The sequence below is a fragment of the Trichechus manatus genome, unplaced genomic scaffold (genome assembly GCF_000243295.1).
Source record: "Trichechus manatus latirostris isolate Lorelei unplaced genomic scaffold, TriManLat1.0 scaffold00108, whole genome shotgun sequence".
NCBI lineage: Eukaryota > Metazoa > Chordata > Mammalia > Sirenia > Trichechidae > Trichechus > Trichechus manatus.
This window is the reverse complement of record NW_004444044.1, coordinates 4,691,111-4,712,209: the sequence shown is the minus strand read 5'-3', so window position 1 is coordinate 4,712,209 and position 21,099 is coordinate 4,691,111. Positions and strand designations below refer to the sequence as shown.

The 21,099-nt window shown below is 33.9% G+C and overlaps 1 protein-coding gene across 1 annotated transcript; it reads left to right on the top strand.

Moving 5' to 3' along the window:
* Positions 1 to 1,065: 1,065 nt before the first annotated feature.
* Positions 1,066 to 20,803, top strand: LOC101350736 (alpha-S2-casein-like). Its single transcript, XM_012557549.1, has 10 exons — positions 1,066 to 1,116; positions 2,436 to 2,462; positions 6,461 to 6,484; positions 6,577 to 6,621; positions 8,736 to 8,864; positions 12,051 to 12,074; positions 13,649 to 13,675; positions 14,078 to 14,104; positions 17,292 to 17,390; positions 20,747 to 20,803. The coding sequence occupies exons 1-10, from the start codon at positions 1,066 to 1,068 to the stop codon at positions 20,801 to 20,803; spliced, it is 510 nt and encodes a 169-aa protein (XP_012413003.1).
* Positions 20,804 to 21,099: the final 296 nt, after the last annotated feature.

Sequence of the window (21,099 nt, the reverse complement as noted above, 5' to 3'; positions counted from 1 at the left end):
CATTACAAAATGCCTATCACTGAAGATTACAGAAAAGTTGTAAAATAGCATGCACTAGCAAATTATAATGATTGTTTTCACCACTGTATCGTGATACCCTACCTGGCATGTTATAGGAAATGGTCATTGAATGAATGGATATATAAATAAATAACAAATTATAGTTACGTATACATGCTTACCCATTGCCATCAAGTTGATTCTGACTCATAATGACACTATAGGACAGAATACTCTGCCCCCCTAGGATTTCCAAGGCTGTAGTCCTTACAGGAGCAGACTGCCATATCCTTCTTCCACAGAGTGGCTGGTGAGTTCAAACCACTGAACTTTCAGTTAGCAGACAAATGCTTAACCACTGCACCACCAAAACTCAACCCAAACTCATTGCCATCAAGTGGATTTTGACTCATGTAGGACAGAGTAGAACTGCGCCATAGGGTTTCCAAGGCTTTACGGAAGCTTACTGACACAGCTTTCTCCCGTGGAGCAGCTGGTGGATTCGAACCGCCAGCCTTTGGGTTAGCAGCCAAGCATTTAACCACTGCTCCACCCACCCACTGCCATCAAGTAGATTTTAACTCATAGTGACCCCATAGGGTTTTCAAGGCTTTAAATCTCTGTGTAAGCAGACAGCCACATCTTTCTCCTGAGGAGCTGCTGGTGGTTTCAAACCTCCAACCTTTCAGTTAGCAGTTGATCTCTTTAACCACTGTCCCACCAAAGCTCCTTAAATTATAATTAGGATCCATAATCCTATGAACTAGCTATACTTGAAAGAATTTTCCCTATTTAAGCAGTCAAGGTTTTACATCATGCTCTCTTGAAAAAAATCACTCAAAGAAACTCATATTCATATTCAGAATCATGAACTTCTCAAAAGAATCTGCTTTTATTAATCTTCATTGTCCTTATCCCATTATCTGGTACAAAGATAAAAAATAAATAAATGTCTATTTATTTATAAAAAATAAATATGTAATAGGATAAAAATAGAATATACAATTTTAAGAGAGAAAATCTGTTATTGATTTTCTATGTATTTTTTTACAGGGCCAAGTAAACATGAGGTTCTTCATCTTTACCTGCCTTCTGGCTGTTGCTCTGGCAAAGCATGTAAGTATAATGGGACACCTAGGGAACTATTCTTACTGAAATACATAAGAAGAGTGAAACTTTACTATATGCAGAAGATATCAGGGTGGGCCTCAGTGAAAAGAGACTACTGTGTGTGGCCTTTTTATCTATGATCGAAGAATGTATTGACCCTGCCTTACACAGAATGTGAAGGTAAACTTTCTATGAAATGTCTTCACTGTAGTGTTAGAGAGGCTATAGTTAACAGGAGATAAAGCATAGATTTCCCTCCATCTATGATGGAATATATGTTAGAAGTCTGAATTTTCCAGAAGACTATCCCCACTTTCCCAGCATGTCTCTGGAATTATAAGCAAGTCCTTCCCTACGATTTGTGATTCTAACATCAGCTGTCAATAAAGAGATAGTTTTACCAATCTTGTTTTACCATCTTGATTGTTCAGAAACAATGATGATAAAATACAATTTAAGTCGTTACTTTGTAAGTTACTCACCAAATAAACTAGTAAGGATAAAATAACAATATTCAGGTCACAAAATAATGTGTCTGTAACAAGATAATACATGTGAAAATGCTTTGTTAACATATATATGCATACATATATACATACATACAAAATTACAGTATATGTAATTATACTCTATCAACATTATTACTACCATCATCCTGAAAGGAACACATGCATCTGTTTCCTTTTCACCCCAACATCTCATTCTCCCCGTAAGGTCACCTTAATTATGATGTTCAGAGTTCTTTGCTACAACACACATTCCCACATTTAAGAGATACACACAGACAGGCATTTGAGTCTTCTTAAATTTGTAGCCTATTTAAGAGTAAACCTAAATTAAGAATTCTTTTCTGTATATGAACAAATTATACATTTTTTTTAAAAAGAAAGACAACAATGCTTAGAGGTCAATATTACAGCAGATCAGTTGTTTCTTCTCTCTTACATTGAGACATAACAACTGTCTTCTCTTTCTTTCTATCCAGTAGTTGGTCTAATCCATCCTTTCTTTTAGTAGACAGTTCACCCAGCTAAAAATAAAGAGGTGCCATTAGCAAGATTAGGATATTAAAATACTACTTGTGGCAGAGTTTTCTGGGAACTTAAGAATAATGTTATGCTTGTTTATTGATCATATTTGAAACTAAGATAATTTTTCAAAGGAGGCTCTATTTCACTAAATTTCCCCACATAAACAGTTATTTAAAATTCCCTTGCCAGTAAACAGTAGAGACAGAGATTCAACTTGGCGGCTTTAAATAAGTCATAAAAGTTAAATTTGTGTTTCTTTTGTTTTTTATTTTTTGTTTGTTTGTTTATATATAGGAGATGAAACATCTCTCCTCCAGTGAGGTAAGGCACTTTATTATGATCACAATTCCTGGTACCTTTAAAAATAAATAAATAAATAAAAACCCTGGTGGTGTAGTGGTTAAGAGCTACCACTGCTAACCTAAAAGGTCTCGGCAGTTCGAATCCACCAGGCACTCCTTGGAAACTCTATGGGGCATCTCTACTCTGTCCTATAGGGTCACTATGAGTTGGAATTGACTCGACAGCAATGGGTTTTTTTTTTTTTTTAATAGCGTAGAATATGTCTTTGCACTCTTTTTTGTGACCAATAACACTAGAGCTACAGAATCATAAAAAATTTGAAATGCAACCAAGGGTAAAAAGTTTGGAGAGAGTAACCCAAAATCTGTGTATCCGAACATACCAAGATTAGATGTGTGCACTTTTCCACTTGCTTTCCAGTGGTCATCCAATAGTCATATTAGTACAGAAGTAATGGTGAGCATTCGATATCTTGTGAATGCAATGACAGGTATCCATTCTTCTGGAGTAAGAATGCACACCTGTTGTGCACATCTGCATCTACATTAAATGCTAATTTCTAAATGTCTTCTTGCCCATGAGTACCTAACAGATATCCAAAGCACCTTCAAAGTCTCCCAAATAATTGTCCTGTTCTCTGGCTATGCATTTCATTTTTAAAAATTGGGAAGTCAAGTTTACTCTGTAATTCTTGCAAAGGATAAGTATTTTATACTAAATTACTGGAGAATGAGTGTGGATTAATATTCTCTGAGTAGGATGACTAAGAATTTATGTAAATAAAAAATAAAAATGTATTATCAATTTCTTTTTGTAAGGAATCTGACATCATCACCCAGGAAGTAAGTCATAACTTTCTGTATTAAATATATTTAAAATAATCTATCATGTTTATATGATTATAAAATTAACATTGTTTATTTTGCAGAAATGTAGGGAGGACAATCATGTGGTCTTCCAGACCAGTAACTTAAAATTAATTTATTATTACCTTTTTGTTTTATTGATGAGATGTATTTTCTATCCATTTTAAGTTATCTTAACATATGCCCATAATGAGTATTATTTTTTTCATCTCTGTGCATGAAATAGGTGATGTTTTCATTGTCTTAATTACTGTGAAATTAGACGAAAAGGATCCCAGGAAAACATACTTGTGGTCTATTTATGAAACTTGTTTCCAAAATAGCATTTTTCTGAAAGGAGTTCTTATTTAAGGTCCATGACCTTCCCTTCCCCTTCCCAAATCTGGCCATCATTTTGTATTTTCTTAGCTAACATTTTATTTTAATTTAAAAAAATTCTATATAGGAATCACAGTAAATGATAAGTCTTTCTTGAATCAGAACTTAAACCAACACTTATTCTTTGTTTTGTCTTGTTATATTTTTTTTCAGGAGAAAATTCACTCCAAATCCCATGAGGTATATAATACCTTGATTTGACGTCTAACCATAATGTGTAGCAGAAATATTATATTGCTTTGAGTAAAGTTGAAATTAAGGAGCCCTCGTGGTGCAATGGTTGAGCACTCAGCTGCTAATCAAAAGGTCGGCCATTTGAAACCCACCAGTGGTTCCCTGGGAGAAAAGACCTGATGATCTGCTCCCATAAAGATGACAGCCTAGGAAACTCTATGGGGCAGTTGTACTCTGTCATATAAGGTTACTATGAGTCTGAATCAACTCCACAACACACAAAAACAACAAAGTTAAATTACCATAGATGGAAAATGTATTAAATGTCAAACAATGCAATTTGAAAACCAGGCCAAAAACATAGACTTGTCCTAATTTGATGAATAATTCAAAGAAGATTTATTTGTGTAGAAATCAACTAAATACTTCTCCAGTTCGCAAGAATAGAGACCTAGACATTTTGTGATTTTAATTGCTTAAACTAATATTTAATATTTTTATCAAAATTTACTTTCTTTTAAACTTAAATAAACTTATTTTTAATAGAAACTTTATATAATTACTACCAAAATCAGATCTGATGACTTAATTATATGTTTTGTAATATACATTAAAATAAATGCATAATTACTAAAATTTTTGAAGTTTATTCTAAAGTACTGCTTAAATTAATCATGTCTATTCATTCATTTAACAAACGTTTATTGAAGAAGAACTATGTCCCGGACAATCTCCTAGGCTCTGAGGATACAACAGCGAATTCAGCAAGCAAAATCCCTCCCCTCATTGCCCAGTATTGCACCCTTGCATGTTTACTATCAATTGGAAAATTCTTCTGTAAATTACACAAAACCCAAACACTGAAAATAAATCCATTTTTATGTTTCTCTTAGTGGGAGATGGGTTTGCTTTTTATATTCAGTATAATATGTCTTTTAAACAATGCTGTGGAGATAATATGCCTAATTCTTTTTTAAAGCAGGAAATCAGAAAGAAGAGAGATGAAATAGTGAGTTATTTTTATTCATTCAAACTATATTTGGTTGTTATTAATACCTAATATTAAATACTAATAGTAACAGGTAGAACGTCTAGAAAAATTGTCTTCTAATAAACCAGATAATAATTTTTATATTGCTTAAGAGTGATAGTTTCACCCTGCCTGCTGTATTTTATCCGCCTAAATTTGCTCTTATTCTCATAATTGAGATACTTCTATATAACTAATAGATAATGTTTATCTCTTCCACTTATTTTCCAAAGATGATTAACAATGAGCATCTAAGAAACCTGATTTTTTTGTTTTATTTCAATTCTTCTTTTGACTTTTCATGCTAATGATCAAGAAGTTAATTAACATGAGATTTAGCTAAAGTAATTACTGATATTCAAGGAATAATGTTGCTGATTCTATTTTACCTGGTTACCAGATTTTTATTATTATTATTCATTATTATTTCTCAAGGAATCTGCTAGGAGTTCATCTAGTGAGGTAAGATACTGTTTCTTTTAAAATCAAAGAACAACTTCTTTCAAGAAATAACAGCTTTCCCATAGTGTTATAAATTTGATAAATTATAGCAAATCCAACAGTCATGGGAGATAATGGGAAAACCATACACATGACTCAAAAATCATTTTTGAGTGCTGAATTTGACTATTTTCACAAGAGGTTATTCATTCTACCCCATTCTCTTAGAAAATGTATATGTGACTCTATAGGACATTGCATTTTAAAGCAAGCCTGTGGCAACTCAAGAGCTTGCCAATTACCTTCACCACAGGGTCATTATGGAAACTCACTTAATATTGTTTAAAGATGGTCCCCAGATTAGTAGCATCAGTAGCACCTAGTAATTTATTAGAAAGACAAATTCTTAGGCCCCACTCCAGACTTACTGAATCACGAACTCTAAGTTGGAGCCAACCAATCTATTTTAGCAAGGGTTTTTGTTTTGTAGGTGATACTGATGCACATTAAACTTTGAGAACCACCTTTGAAGGGGGTTGAATGAGGGTTTAGGTTAAGAGCTGCACGGATTCCAGGTACAAGAAACACCTTTTCTGGTGGAAAGAGCCAGAGCATAAGGGTGTCCTGAGGGAGCAAGAAGTGCGATTTTGGATTTATGGATCCTGATCCAGAGCCTTGTGGGCTGGGGTAATGCCTAAATTCTTCAAAGTCAGTGCCTTAGGAAGCTGGCCTGACCCTTTCTGTAAGGAAATCTTAGCCTCAAACAGACAGCTTCAGGCCATGTTTGTCACTTCATGAAAGAACAAGCAAGGTTTAGTTTGCCACACACCTCGCCGGGCCTCTTATGCTTATTTTCAGGCACCTGTCTACATTCTGCAGGCAAATGAGATTGCCTGAATAATGTACAAATGATAAAATCTTTGAAAGAAAACATATTTTAGTCATGTTATTTGGTTAAAGAGAGAGTTCTAATGATAAATATTTTAACTTATTTAATTCTTAATAAATGGCTTGATTTCTCAATGCTAGGACTTAAGCCCTGTAGCCCCTTCCTTTCTTCTAAAGTTATTCAGAGACAAATACTCTATGTCTTTCAAGTAAAGCCATTTCTTACTTTGTTCTTTTAGGAATCTGCCCAAGTATTTCCTGAAGTAAGTAATTCTCATTCAAATACAATTAATTTAATACCATTGACTAACATTTTTATTTTATGTTTTTATAACATGTGCTTTACTTTTAACAGAAAATTGAGCTGACTGATGAGGAAAAGGTCTACCTAAAACAACTGGTAAGTTTTTTTAACTTATAACTTCAAATAAAATAATATTCTTTACTCTTTCTTCTCCCAAATGATCGCTTACTATTTCTTCTCAATGTGATATTAATACCAAATTTATGATTTTAAAAAATGCTTTTTCCTATTGTTACTGTGATATGCAAATATTGTCTCAAGAAATAGATCGGGGGCTATCATTTAAGAAAAAATGAGTAATTACCCAATTAAGCTGGGAGGAGTTACAAATCTCTGAAAAATAGTCTTAAATTTCAGTGAACTGATTAAGACACTACTATAGTCCAACAAGCACATAAATGCTCACTCAATTTCTCTTTAAGTATAGCAACAAGGGCTGATACGTCAATGCAAAAAGCTACTTACTCTCATTCCAAACCATAAGAGGCCATGTAACTCATTCTTTGTGGACTAAAGAAGTGTATAATATAGGATGAGAGCACAGGCCTTGGAGTTAGGCACGTCGTGTCCCAACTCCAGCTTCACATGCTGTTACTTTGCCTTTCCAAGCTACAGTTTCCTTCACTGAAAATGAAGCTAGTAATACTAATCCTGCAGGGTTTTTTAAGAATGTCATAGTTATCTGGAGCACTGGTGGCATACTGGTTAAGAGCTCAGCTGATAACCAAAAGGCTGGCAGTTTGAATCTACTGGCTGCTCCTTGGAAACCCTATGAGGTAGTTCTACTCTGCCCTGTGTGGTTGCTATGAGTCAGAATCAACTCGATGGCAACGTATCTTTTTTTTTTTTTTTTTTTTCAGTTATCTAGTGCTGTTATAACAAAAACACCACAAATGGGTAGCTTTAACAAACAGAAATCTATTTTCTCAAAGTTTAGAAGGCATCTGAATTCAGGGTACCGACTCTAAGGGAAGCCTTTCTCTCTCCGTCAGCTCTGGAGGAAGATTGTTGTCTCTTTTGAGCGTCTGCTCCTGGGCAATCTTCACGTGGTTTGGCCTCTCGCTTCCCCCATCTCTGCTTGTTTCTCTGCACCTATCTGCTGTTTTTATGTCTCAAAGGTGATTGGCTTAAAACATGTCCTACACTTATGTGGCCTCTTAACATAACAAAGAAAACTCATTCCCAAATGGGATTATAACTACAATATAGGGGTTCGGATTAACAACACGTATGTTTGGGGGACACAATTCAATCCATAAGAGATGATGTTAGATGATATATTTAAATTACATAATAAAATGCCTTGAATACAAAAAAATACACCAAAAATAGTGATTATTAAATTTATATATATAGGAAACATTTATTCTAAATCTATTATAAGAAGAGCTTCTTACTGAGCATTTCAAAATGAGAAACAAATCATTTTGTTTTTAGAAAGTTCTAATTGCCCTCATAGTCTTTCTTACACTGTGCCTAAATGCTTCTCCTCTGAACCACTCCTGTCATAACCTTGTGTCTATCCAACACTTACCCCTAGGAAATTTTAAAGACTCATTGACTTTCTACACATCTATTTACTTATTATCTCTGTGAACTCAATATTCTTCAAGAGTAAAGATTCCATTTTAAGTGATCCCATCTTTAACTTTTACTCTATGGTCAAGTATCAGCAGTCAAGTCAAAGCAGAAATTCACTAGAATATTTATTCACCTGGATATATTTGATGGGTTCTGTATAGACCACTTCATATTCATCAACTCAAATAACACTTGAAGGCAAATGGTGCTCTGAAAGATCAAGAAACAAGCCCAGGGTCATGGGGATATATAAGCTTCATTTTATCTGACTTCAAGTATCAGGCTTTTTCAACCAGATACGGATTAAAAAAAATGACAAGCTGAGACAGTTTTCACGGTAATTCTTACCTCCCCTTCTAACACACTCATTTACTTTTTTAAAATCAGTCATTTTGATCTGGAAGCCTGAATTAACAACATGATTTTTTCAATTCTGAAATTCACTCTATGAATGTAGACACTGTTAAAGTGAATTTTATATTAAAATCTCTGTTTTTCCTTGGTCAATTTATCATCACTTAGACATGATCTAAATAAAGTTCTAATTCGTTGGTTTTGTCCAGATCTGCTCTGACCAATGAAGGAAATTCAATACTTGTGTAAATATTGATACATTTCTTTCCCTCTAGAAAAAGATCAACCAATTTTACCAGGAGTTGAAACTTCCCCAGTATTGCCAGGCTTATGCTCAACATCAGATAGTCATGAACCCATGGAATTACATGAAGACAAAGGCCTTCCGTCTTACTCCTGTTCTGGTGAGCTCTGCATTTGTTTGTATTCTTCTTGCTTTCATTTGAAAAAATAATTAAATTAATGAGAGAAAAAATGTCTTAATCATTTTTAACGTAAAAAGTAAAACACGTTTAAATATAATATTTTAGGACAGCATTTGAGTCAAAAATGATTTAGTCCAAATACTATTAAAAAATTGAACTTCAATGTCCTAAGCATTTACTTAAATGTCATTTTACTTGAAATAGTAAGTCTTTGAGGTACACAGAGGTAGAGAATATCATCTCCATTTACAAAAGAACTGAAATTTGAAGAAATGAAATGACTTGTCAAAGTTCTAATTAATAAAGTCACTTCGTTTTATAAAACCTTGTTTTACTTAGGGAACTTTTTCAAACAAAAGGAATAAGTGGAAACTGAACATAGGAAGCAGGCATGTAGTTATAAACAATATGAGATTTAAAGTCAGAAGACCTGGATTGAGTCCCAGACCTGCCTTGAACAAGATGTGTTACTTTGGACAAATCATTATCCTATTTCTTGGATATGAATGATTTTCCTAGGAGAGTCTTTAGAAGTTAAAGATACCATCCCCATCATTAAAAAAAAAACAAAAAAAACAGTAATTTCATACTGTTGGTTTAAATGTTAGATGCCTAAGGAACATCCTGAAGGTCAAAATCTATTTTTACCTGAAGTAGAAAAATCTTTGAATCTTTTATCTCTTATGTTTAGAGGATGACAGAGTTGGGCAGTAAAGACCATAGATTATCTGTGTGGTCCCAAAGCTATTAATCAGTCAAACAAAACAGTGACTCTGTCAAAAACAAGATGAGGAAGTCAGCTCACTATCCCTCATGTTTTATAAATTATGTTCACTGCAGTAGTGGAGAGGTTATAGTTATAGGTGAAAGCACACATTGCACTCCATATAGGTTTGAAATGGCTAAGGATTGATCACCTCGATTGATCACCTGGCATATCCCTGTGGCAGTATGTGCAAGGTTCACGGCTACAATTGTGGATTCCAAAATCAACCTTCAAACCTGCTTAGAATTTTGCCGTTCTTGATAGGAATGGTTTGGAATATCTAATAGTTATATATGGACCAAGAATGTGTGACAGAAAATAAAGCTATTAAGCAAAAGTCTTGAATTTGAGTGGTAACTAGACAAATTACTTGCAAAACAATATCACTTCTATGGGTGACATTTTCTTATATGTGAAGACGTAATTATAATATTCTCCTCGCGAAATAAGTAGGATTAAGCAGAGAATATATGTGAAAGTGCTTAAGCGATTTTTTCTATGTAGAACAAAAAATATAAAAAATCATATGTCCACATTATGAGGATTTTACTAGATTAGATATATGAAAAAGCTTAAGAGATTTTATTTTGAAAAATTACTATATACATGTAACATAGCAATAATATTACCATCATCATTTTAAGGAATAATTTATAATTCATCCCTTACCACATATCTAGCAAAGAGTAAGAGACCACATATCGATCCCTCCTTAACGCCCAAAATCTACATCTCTACACATCACCATTTACCTACTGCTCTCAGAGTCTTAACTACCTAATTTACCCCTGTATTTTAGGCGTATGTCCTAGCTGACTTTGGTGTCTCCTTGTCTTTAAGGCTAATTCAATGGTAAAGCTAAGGTAGAGAACTGCATACATAATATATACAATTTTAGGAAAAGTACTTCAGTGATCAGTTTGACACATGTAACAATTGTTTTTTCTCACTTAGATTCTACTAGTCTTAACTACTGTCTTCCTTATTTTTCAGTAGTTGACCTCAGGCATTCCTTTTTCTAAAATATTTCTACTCAGCTAAAAGTTAAGTGAAGCCACTAGCAGATGACTAGTATACCAATACGTCTGCCACAGTTGGATTTTTATGTTCATTTTTTATTTCAAGAAAAATGCTTTACTGTCTAATTTATACTTATCTTTGATTGAGGACACTTGCCTATTATTATCGTTTTCAGCATTTATCATAAAACTCAATATATATTTCACTCCCTATGGATTCTATCATTGTAGTATCATATTAAAACATTCTGTATTCCACATGTATTACTCTCTATTTCAAAATGTGGCAACTTTAATATCTGTAATCCAACACCTGAACCAGCTCCTAAAATGTAATAAATACCTATCAGAGCAGTCAGTGGTGGTAGCTGGGCAACATCTAGTTGCGCTGGACTCAACCTAGTGGAAGCTGTGTAGTTGTGTTCCATTAGTCCTTTGGATTAATCTTTCTCTTGTGTCTTTGGTTTTCTTCATTCTATCTCACTCCAGATGGGGTGGGACCAATAGACATATCTTAGATGGCCACTCACAAGATTTTAAGACCCCAGAAGCTACTCACCAAAGCAAAAAAAAAAAAAGAAAAAGAAAAAAATGTAATAAATGCATTAACTAGAACCAGAATTTCTTCGAAGTTCAGAATCATTGGTGTATTACCATTGTTGAAAACCATATGGATTTTGCTAAGCAGACCCCTATTCAACCAAATTTTCCTTAGAAAGACAGATATTAGACTTGACCATTTGATTAGGCTATGAAATTGGAACTTATTTTTCATCGTCATGTAGTAAAAAGAGCACCACTCCTTCAGTGAGGTAAGGCACTTTCCTGTGAAGACAAAATATTGGCCTTCAGTAGCAAATATTAAGATCTGTATAAGACTTTCTTCTAAATTTTTATTTTTATGTCTAAACTGAGATTATAGAATTAGAGAAAATGAAAATAAAAGTGCTGCAATGACAAGAAGCATCTAGGATAGTGGACCAAAACTCTACACATTCAAGATTAGCAAGATTAGATTTGTACACTGCAAGACCCTAGCAAAAATGTTCAATAGCGCTTCCTTTGCTAGAAGTCACTGAGTAATAATGATACCATTCCAGAGGTCATGGTGTACATCCTCAACTTTGTAAACAAAGCAAGAGGAATCCATTCTATGGTTCTGGAATCAGGACTCAAGTTTGTACATTAAATGCTAATTTCTTAATATCTTCCTGCTGACGGGGGCATAACATAAATGTTTAAATACACCGGAAATTTCACCCAACAGTTTGCCTGGTTTTCTTATTTTTTATGTCATCTGTGAAAAAAAGAGAAACTGCATGGGGGGAAAATAACATTTGAATGGAAAAGTAATTTAAATATTTTATTCCTCTTTTGAAGGAATCTGCCAGCATCTCTCAGGAAGTAAGTCACAGCTACTAAAATTATATAAATTTTAAAGTAATTTTCTTTATTTTGTTATGGTTATAAATATGTTTTTTTCCCTCCTAAGGAATCTACCCCTGTCTCTCAAGAAGTAAGTCACAACTACTAAAATTAAATTATTTAAAGCATTTTTTAAAAAATTTGTTATGGTTGTAAATAAATTTTATTTATTTTGCAGAAATAGAAGTAGGACCTAACTAATGAACCTCTTTCTCCAATTCCTATGAGGAATGGAGATCTTATCATTTAGTGGCTTCCGTTTTTATAGATTTCCAGAATTGTTTTCATTTACTGTTATTATACCTGTGTACTAAGCAAATAATTACCTAATATTTTTCTTGAAATTTACTCTAATGGAAATTTTATATAAAGAGTATCCAAATCACAATGAGGGAATTGGCGATTGAGTCGTAGAAATTTCCCCTTTCATGCAGGAGACCCAGATTTGATTTCCAGCCAATGCACCTCACCAACAGCCACCACCTGTCTCTCAATGGAGGCTTGTGTGTTGCCATGATGCTGAACAGGTTTCGGTGGAGCTTCCAGACTCAGGTGGACTAGGAAGAAAGTCCTGGCCATCTACTTTTGAAAAGTAACCAGTGAAAACTTTATGGGTCACCACAATCCAATCCACAATTGATCATGAGAATGGCACAAGACTGGACAGTGTTTTTTTCCATGGTGTACGGGGTGCCTATGAGTCAGGGCTGACTCCATGGCAACTAACAACAACATCTAAATCATAGAATTAAATATCTACTTTGATACACATACACATATTTGGTGTACTTTAAAATAAATGTAGTACTATTTAAAACATTTCCTAATAAGCTAAATAAGTTAATATTGTGAATATATTTCAATCTTTTCTGAAATACAAATTTTGCAAGCACTCCATCTCTTACGGGGGCCCTGGTGGCTTAGTGGTTAAAGAGCTTGGCTGCTAACCAAGAGGTCAGCAGTTTGAATCCCCCAGCCCCTCCTTGGAAACCATATGGGGCAGTTCTGCTCTGTCTTCTAGGATCACTGTGAGTTCAAACCGACTCGACGGCAATGGGGTATGGGATGTCCCTTACCAAGGAGCTTTGGTGGCACAGTGGTTGAGCTCTCGGCTGCTAACTAAAAGGTCAGCAGTTCGAACCCACCAGCCTTTGAAACCCTGTGGGGCAGTTCTACTCTGTCCTATAGGATTGCTATGAGTCTGATTCAGCTCAATGGTAATGGGTTTGGTTTTATTTTTTTATGTCCCTTAACATGATTTTTAAATCTTGGGGTGAGTAAAAGAGTAAAACAGTGAGTAAAAGAAGGAAAATCCCATTCTACTTCGAGATTACAATCCAATGAAACACTAGTTGTGTGTTTCTACTAATTGGGGAACTCAGTTACAGCCTTAAAACTTGTGAGAACTCAGATAGCATTCAAGCAATGAAAATAAATTCATTCTTATGCTTCACTTTATGGAAGAGGGATTTTTCTCTATATATCCAAGTGGAAATTCTGTATGGTCAATAGATATGAAATAATTTGTTTAATTCTTCTTTATTTTCTTTAAGGAAACCCTAAAGAAGATTACTGATAGGGTAAGTGTTTTTATATTTATGTAGCTATTTTTGATTTAAAATCTTAATAGGAAGATATGGTATGCCTTTTTTTTTTTTTTTAGTTACATAAAAGTACAATTTTTATATGACCCCTATTTGTATTTCCTTCAATTTTTCTTATTTCTCTCACTTAGGATACTTTCATTTATATCTAATTTGTCTTTTATATGTTTTCCACTGCTGTAATGAAAAGCTACTTTTACAATTTTTTGAAAGAGAAATTGTAACATTATTTTTACTTGTCATACTAATGATCATATTGGTAACATGAAAAGTTCTGTCATATTATTGATGTTTAAAAATAATAATGCTGCTGATTCAATTACGCCTAGTCTTCAGATTTTTATTTTTCTTCTTCATTTTTTTTTTTAATTTCTCAAGGATACTCCTAGCAGCTCATCTAGTGAGGTAAGTGACACTTTCACTGAAAGTAAAAAAGTAATCCATTCATTTAGAAGCATAACATTTTTCTGTGATGTATGCTTATTTCAGCAAATTAGTGCCTGCTATTCTTTTAGCAAAGTCACATTAAAATATACAGTAGAAATAAAAGAAAAACTGTAAGAAATATACTCAATTCAAAGTCATTTTTGGATCTAAAGTTAACTGTCACTTACTCAACATTAGCTGCCCCATTCCATCTTGGCTAGTATATATCTTACCCTGACACTTTGGAAACTGCATTTTTAAAAACAGACCAGTATGTCATCAAGAGCCTTCCAATTGCTTTCACCGTAGTTTTAGCCTCCCAAGTTGGAATCACCTCGACGGCAATGGGTTTGGGTTTTTTTAATTTTATTTTTTGTTTTTGTTTTTTAATATTGATTAGGAAGTTAAATACTGGAGTGCGTTATTTGAGTTGTGTACGTGACTAGAATAAGAACCACCCGCTGTGGTAGAAATAGTCAAGGGGTCAGCACAATGGGAAATGTCCTGGGAAAGTACGAAGCGTAGATTGTAGCCCAGAGTCTTGTGGCCTCGAGCAAAGGCCAAAGTGTTCCTCTTCAGTACTTTAGGAAGCATGCTTTATCCTTTCTCTCAACCTCAAGACTCAGTCTCAACCTGAGAGCCAGTGGCCATGCCTAGAAAGGCCAGGCAGGCTTTAGTTTGCCTCCCACCTCACCTAGACTATGTGCTCATTGTTTTGCCTGCCTCCTGTCTAGTCATCTGTCATTGTTTGAACAATGCACACAGATAAAGATTTCACAATAATACATATCTTAAGTAATGTGTCACTATATTAACAAGAGTGTGTGCTCTGATATCGAATGTTTTAATTTAATCATTCTTAATTCCTTTATTCAGTAATTAAGACTGTATTTTTCATTAGTGATGGGTTGGCTCTCAATCATCCAATTATCCCTAGATCTCTACCTTAACTATTTAGGTATAATTACTGGTGTGTCTTCCAAGTAGAGCTGATTTTTACTTTCTTTCCCTAAGGAAACTGCTGAAGTATCCCCTGAGGTAAGTAATTTTCACTGAAATTATGTGCATTTAACATTAGCCAGTATTGATGTCTTTTGTATTTTTATAACAGTTGATTTTGGTTCTTAACAGAAAATTGAGCTGAATAAAGAAGAAATGAACTACCTGAAACAGCTGGTGATTATTTCATAAACTTATAATTCAAGCAAAAAGAATATATTTCAAAACATTTTCTTCCCTCACATTGAAGTTATCATTCAATCATAAAGAAATATTTCAAATCAAATTCAAAATAAAACATATTTCTGTTATAGTTGCTATTGTTATTCAGCCACTATCTTGGCAGATAAATCTGGATCTATATTTTAAGAAAAGGTCCCTGGGTGGCACAAACAGTTATGCGCTTGACTACTAGCCAGAATTTGATGGTTTGAACACACCCAGAGACGCCTCAGAAGACAGTCCTGGCAATCCACTTCCAAAAGGTCAGAGCCTTGAAAACCTTATGAAGCAGTTCTAATCTGCACACATGGGGTCGCCATGAGTTGGAATCAATTGGATGACAACTAACAAAGATAACAATAACAACATTTTAAGAAAAATTATTTGGAACAATTATTTGATTTTGAAGGAGATGCAAACCTCAAAATACGTGTTTTAATTTTAAATAATCTAGTTTAGATACTGGTGTAATGTAACTGGGGTGCAAATAGTTAACACTCTCTACACTCTAACTTCTCTTTGACAGTATAGCATGACTTGATGTCTAAAAAGAAAGTCTATTAATCACTATTCTCAAACCATAGAAGTCCTTGTAATCAATTGTTGTGGACCAGAGACGCATGGACCTCAGTGAAAGGTCATAGGCTTTGGAGTCAAGGCAATTTATATTCCAACTCCAGCTCCACTACTTGCTATATCTGTGACATTTAAATACTTAATCTCTCAGCAACAGTATTCTCAACTAAAAAATGAACATAGTTATACAATGCTAACCCTGAAGGTTTTCTATGAGCATCTTGTAAGCAAATACATGTAAACTGTGTTACGGAATGCTGGAGATAAAAAAAATATATTAATAGTACTAGGATTTATTGACATCATCCTCCTATATACTGTAGAAATTTTCTCTAAAACTTTTAAAACAGAGCCAGTATTCACTCCAATTCTTTCAAACTGCAGTTCTTCCAACTGAGAACCTACTTGGTTTTAATAAGTTCTAATCGCTATGAGTTGGAATTGACTTTACAACAAGCTTTTTTTTTTTTTTAAATTGCTGTGAAGCCAATGGACTCAAACATAGCAACAATTATGAAGATGGCCCAGGACCAGGCAATGTTTTATTCTGTTACACATAAGGTTACCATGAGTCAAAGCCAACTCTATGGCAACTAACAACAATTGCTCTGAAGACCTTCCTTAATAGTTTGGCAAAATGATTCCAGTAGCATTCTCCATTGTATCAATTTTATCATAGCCATGGATCTATTCAATAATGATTGCCTGGAAATTAAAAAATTGGTTTTCTATTCATTAAAAAAAAAAAACAAAAAAAACACTGCCATCAAGTTGATTCCTACTATGTAAATTATTTCATGAGACATTGCCATTTTAATTTTATCTTTATTTCCTATAATAATCTGTGATAAGGCTTATGGAGCAGGCTCAAAGAAAGAAGTTGGAGATGGGGAACATTTATTCAAATATGTGACTAGCAGTGTGCAGTATGCTGGCTATATGTTAACTCACATAAGCCCGCAAGGTGAGTGACTCTCAGAGAAATTCAACAACTGACTCAGAGCCGTAGATTCCAGTGAATAAAATCTGAGAACTTACGCTGAACCTATCTGATTATAAAAACCAAACATGAAAAATCGAGACATTGACCTTGGAAATTCCAAAGATCCTCCTCTTGCTTTGTTACATGTATGTTTTCTTTTCTCTTAGGCGTTCTTGTGTGAACTCCTGAATTAACTAGAGGATTTCTTCAATTCTGCATTTCTAGAAATGTAGAGAGATTTACAATTATTTTTATATAAGTAAACTTCCCTTTTGCTGGGTCTATTAGGAAAAAAAATAGAAATTCTCTTAATAAAGTTATAATTTATTTTGAACCATTGAAGTAATTAAATGCTGAGTAATTATTAATGATTTTCTTTGTTTCTAGGTAAAAATTAACCAGGTTTACCGGAAGTTCGCCTTCCTCCAGTATCCCCAGCCTCTTCATCCACAGCAGATAGCTATGAACCCTTGGCGTAACATTAAGGTAAACACCTACCATTTATTCCCACCCTGGTATGTTTGATTTAAAAATAAATAAATATAGTTGTCTTTTGTGCCAAAAGAGAAGAAACAAAATAAAGAAAAATCCCAACAGATTCTCACATAGAAATTACAACAAATTTAAATAAAACTGCCAAGACCACAAATGAAATAAAAAATCATATAGTTCTAATACAATATACAATCATAACAATACTGATAAAGAATTTTATTTATGTTGGATTTTAATTCTCTTAATGTTTATGTATATATTTCACTTGATTTTAATTCCCTAAACATTTGTGTGTATATTTCACCTGATTCCTGCGAAAATTCCTTGAAGTAGGAAGACATAGATAAAAGCAGTTTTATTTTACAAAGAAGGCTGTAATTTAAGGAAGTGCAATGACTTTCCCAAGCTGTACTTAACAGTTCACATTCATTTAATAAGAATCTTTTTTTTTCTTTTTTTCTTCTATGTCACCTGAGACTATGGTCCCCAGCCCCCAACCCCAGCTACTCGGTCCCTCAAAGTGTTTGGATGTTCCAGGAAACTTCTGTGCTTTTGCTTTGGTCCAGTTGTGTTGACTTCCCCTATATTTCGTGTTGTCCTTCCCTTCACTGAAGTTGACACTTTAATAAGAATTTTTTGGCTTAAGATATTTTTTTCCCCAACACGGAAGAGCAGAAAATTGAATTTGGAAAGCTGAAAATTTAGTATAAACTTTAAAGGATTTCACATCAGAAGTTTGAGGATCAAGACCCAGATCTGAAAATTCTTTGGATGACATTTTTTATTTTTCATTTTTGGATGTGATTGACTTTCCCAGGCAGCATACAACATTTAAAGATACACACCTTATTGTTATGGAAAATAAGAATTCTGTAATTTAGGTTTGAATGTTAGATACCTAAAAAATGTTTTAAATAGTTCAGGTGAGATGTAAATATCCTTTGTGAAATAAAATGTATCTTTTTTTTTTTTTAAGAGGAACTTTTAAGGTTCTTGAACTAACTGCTGCTACTTGACCTTGGGTAAGTGCCTTTAGGCCTAGAAATTGAGCAACATTTTAAATAGAATCTTCAGTTAAGAATACAACATCAAAGAAAAATTACATTTAAATGATTTAATTTGAGCTATTCTATAATGGATCCCTGGTGGTGCAGTGGTTAAGAGCTCAGCTACTAACCAAAAGGTTGGCAGTTCGAATCCACTAGCCACTCCTTGGAAACCCTATGGGGCAGTTCTACTCTGTCCTTTAGGGTCACTATGAGTTGAAATTGACTCAAAAGCAATGGGTTTGGTTCAACAGATATTCTATAATTTTCCCTCAGTAATTTCTCTGGAAAAAACTCATTCATGGTTTTTATCTTTTTGAAACACATAAAGCCTACTTTCTCAGCGGTGGTCACTATCACTTTCTTCAAGATTTCAGCTGGAATTATACTTGCCTCCGTAATAGATTTAGAATCATGATATAGACTCAAGTCATTCTGATCCATATTGAAGATGCTCCTTATATAGTCACCTCCTTTTTTTCCTAACATTTTCTTTGGACTATTAAAGTTTTCTCCTTTTTGAAATTCCATCTCCCTTAATTTGTCTCCTTTTACTCTATCTATATATCACAAACTTAAACTTTTGGTGAAAACCAAAAGTATGCACCATACAACAAGTACACATGGCAGACGTGACAAAGTATACCACAGCAGTTCAATAACAGCTGACATTTATTGAGCTTTTGCAAAGTGCAAACCACACTTCTAAAGCTTCTGCCTATATTAATTAATTTTATGCTTAAAACACACTTGTAATATTGTTAACATTATTTACCAATGTGTAGATTAGGAAAACAGTACACAGGGGAGTTAAATAAATAGGCTATGATCAAAATGTATTTAAAAAGTGAAAGAGCCAGGATTTGAACCCAGATATTTGGCTCTTGTGCCTTCATTTCAAACACTCCACTTCTGAGGCTAAACTACAAGCAAATGCCAGTGAGATATTAATTTGAGGGACCAATTTTTTACTTTATAAGGGTATTTATCCCACAGCTTGATTCTCTTTTGTCGATTTGGTCCTTCTGATGATAGGAAAGGACCATACAACTTTCCCAAATAATCTCATGTGAGAAAAATAGTAATATAATTCTTATGGAAAACAGCTGAGGTTGCAGTTGTATTTTCTGATTAGGTATAGTCACTATTGTCATCATTGATTCATTCTATATTTTGTGAGTGCTTATGATGAGTCTTACTCTATTAGAAACTTGTTAGAGTCAACCCTCCTTAACCTCAGTTCCAGAAAAAGGAAACATTTGCAACAAAGTTTAGTAAATGTTAAATTAGAATTATGAGCATGATACTGTGGTAGTAAGAAAAGGTCATTTGATGTATTTGATTAAGGCCTGAACGACAACATTTTAGAAAACTAGAAAGAGAGCAAGCAAAGCAATGTCAAAAGGATATTCTAAGGCAGAAACGAAATCACCGGAGTATTTACAAAATAAATCTATACATAAAGTGGTTTCTAATAAAATGGATTATGAAGAATTTACTTTTAAAGAAGTTTTTTAAATAGCTTTAAAAGGATGTTTTGTTTAATACAATTATTTGACTGAAGTCGAGATTTCATTTAGAAGAAATAGTCATTGTTTGAGGTAATCATGTATTTTATGCCAAAAAACTACTTGAAAATTAAGGATAATTTAAAGGTTCCTTCACAATTTGCTGAAAATATAAATATTTCACTTTTTGGACAACTAGAAGCATTATTTTTGCATAATATGTGGTACAGTTTGGCTATTAATTTGCAATCGTTTAGTCATTTATACAACAGATGCTTACACTGGCACTAGAAAATATTAACTAGTATTAACTATGTTGTTGGGTGCCACCGAGTTCATTCTGACTCCTAGCGACCTCATGTGACAGAGTAGAACTTCCCCATAGGGTTTTCTAGGCTGTAATCCTCATGGGAGTAGATCGCCAGGTCTTTCTCTCACAGACGCGCAGGATGGGTTCGAACCACCAGCCTTTCGTTTAGCCCAGTGCTTAACTGTTTTGCAACCAGGGTTCCTTAGTATTAACTATAAATAAAAATATTTTGTTAGACCAGTATGTATATTTGTATGTTTATATGTGTGTAGATATACATATATATTCTGAAATGTTCATTTTATAGATAATCCAATGTTTTCATTTTATTCATAGTTTGATTGGAAAAAATCATGGTGTCTTCATCTATCACATCACCTCATAATACCAACATGTGTTTGACAAACTTGTTGAAAAGACTACATCACTGAGGCGAAAGAAGACTATGTGGAATATTTTCTGTATTTCTAGTCTCCCTGTTAGTTCATGTTGGATATGCCAGATCTAGATTATGGTACATTTAACTGTGTTTATGATTAATTGAGGTCTTTTACCATTGTTTCTGAAATACACAACCACATATCTCTTCCTATAACATTAAAATTGCAAATGCATTTTTAAGTGTGTGCTCTTTATTTTCATTCCTCATACTTAAGGGCTAGGCTACTTTCCCTAGGATACCCAGTTCTGTAGCAACCACAGAACTGGTACCCAGCTTGGGCAGCACTAATATAACATTGTATATGTTTGGGGCCCTTAGTTCCAAGTGTGCCTCTCATAGCTGATAACTCTGAATGCTACAAATTTATGGACTTAAGCATAGCTGTATTCTCAAC

Bases quoted from the DNA above. Each gene is read 5' to 3' on its own strand.
- LOC101350736 (XM_012557549.1), top strand. From the start codon at position 1,066: ATGAGGTTCTTCATCTTTACCTGCCTTCTGGCTGTTGCTCTGGCAAAG. The intron at 6,622-8,735 runs GTAAGTTTTTTT...CTTTCCCTCTAG, and splicing joins AGGTCTACCTAAAACAACTG to AAAAAGATCAACCAATTTTA. The intron at 14,105-17,291 runs GTAAGTGACACT...CTTTGTTTCTAG, and splicing joins CTAGCAGCTCATCTAGTGAG to GTAAAAATTAACCAGGTTTA.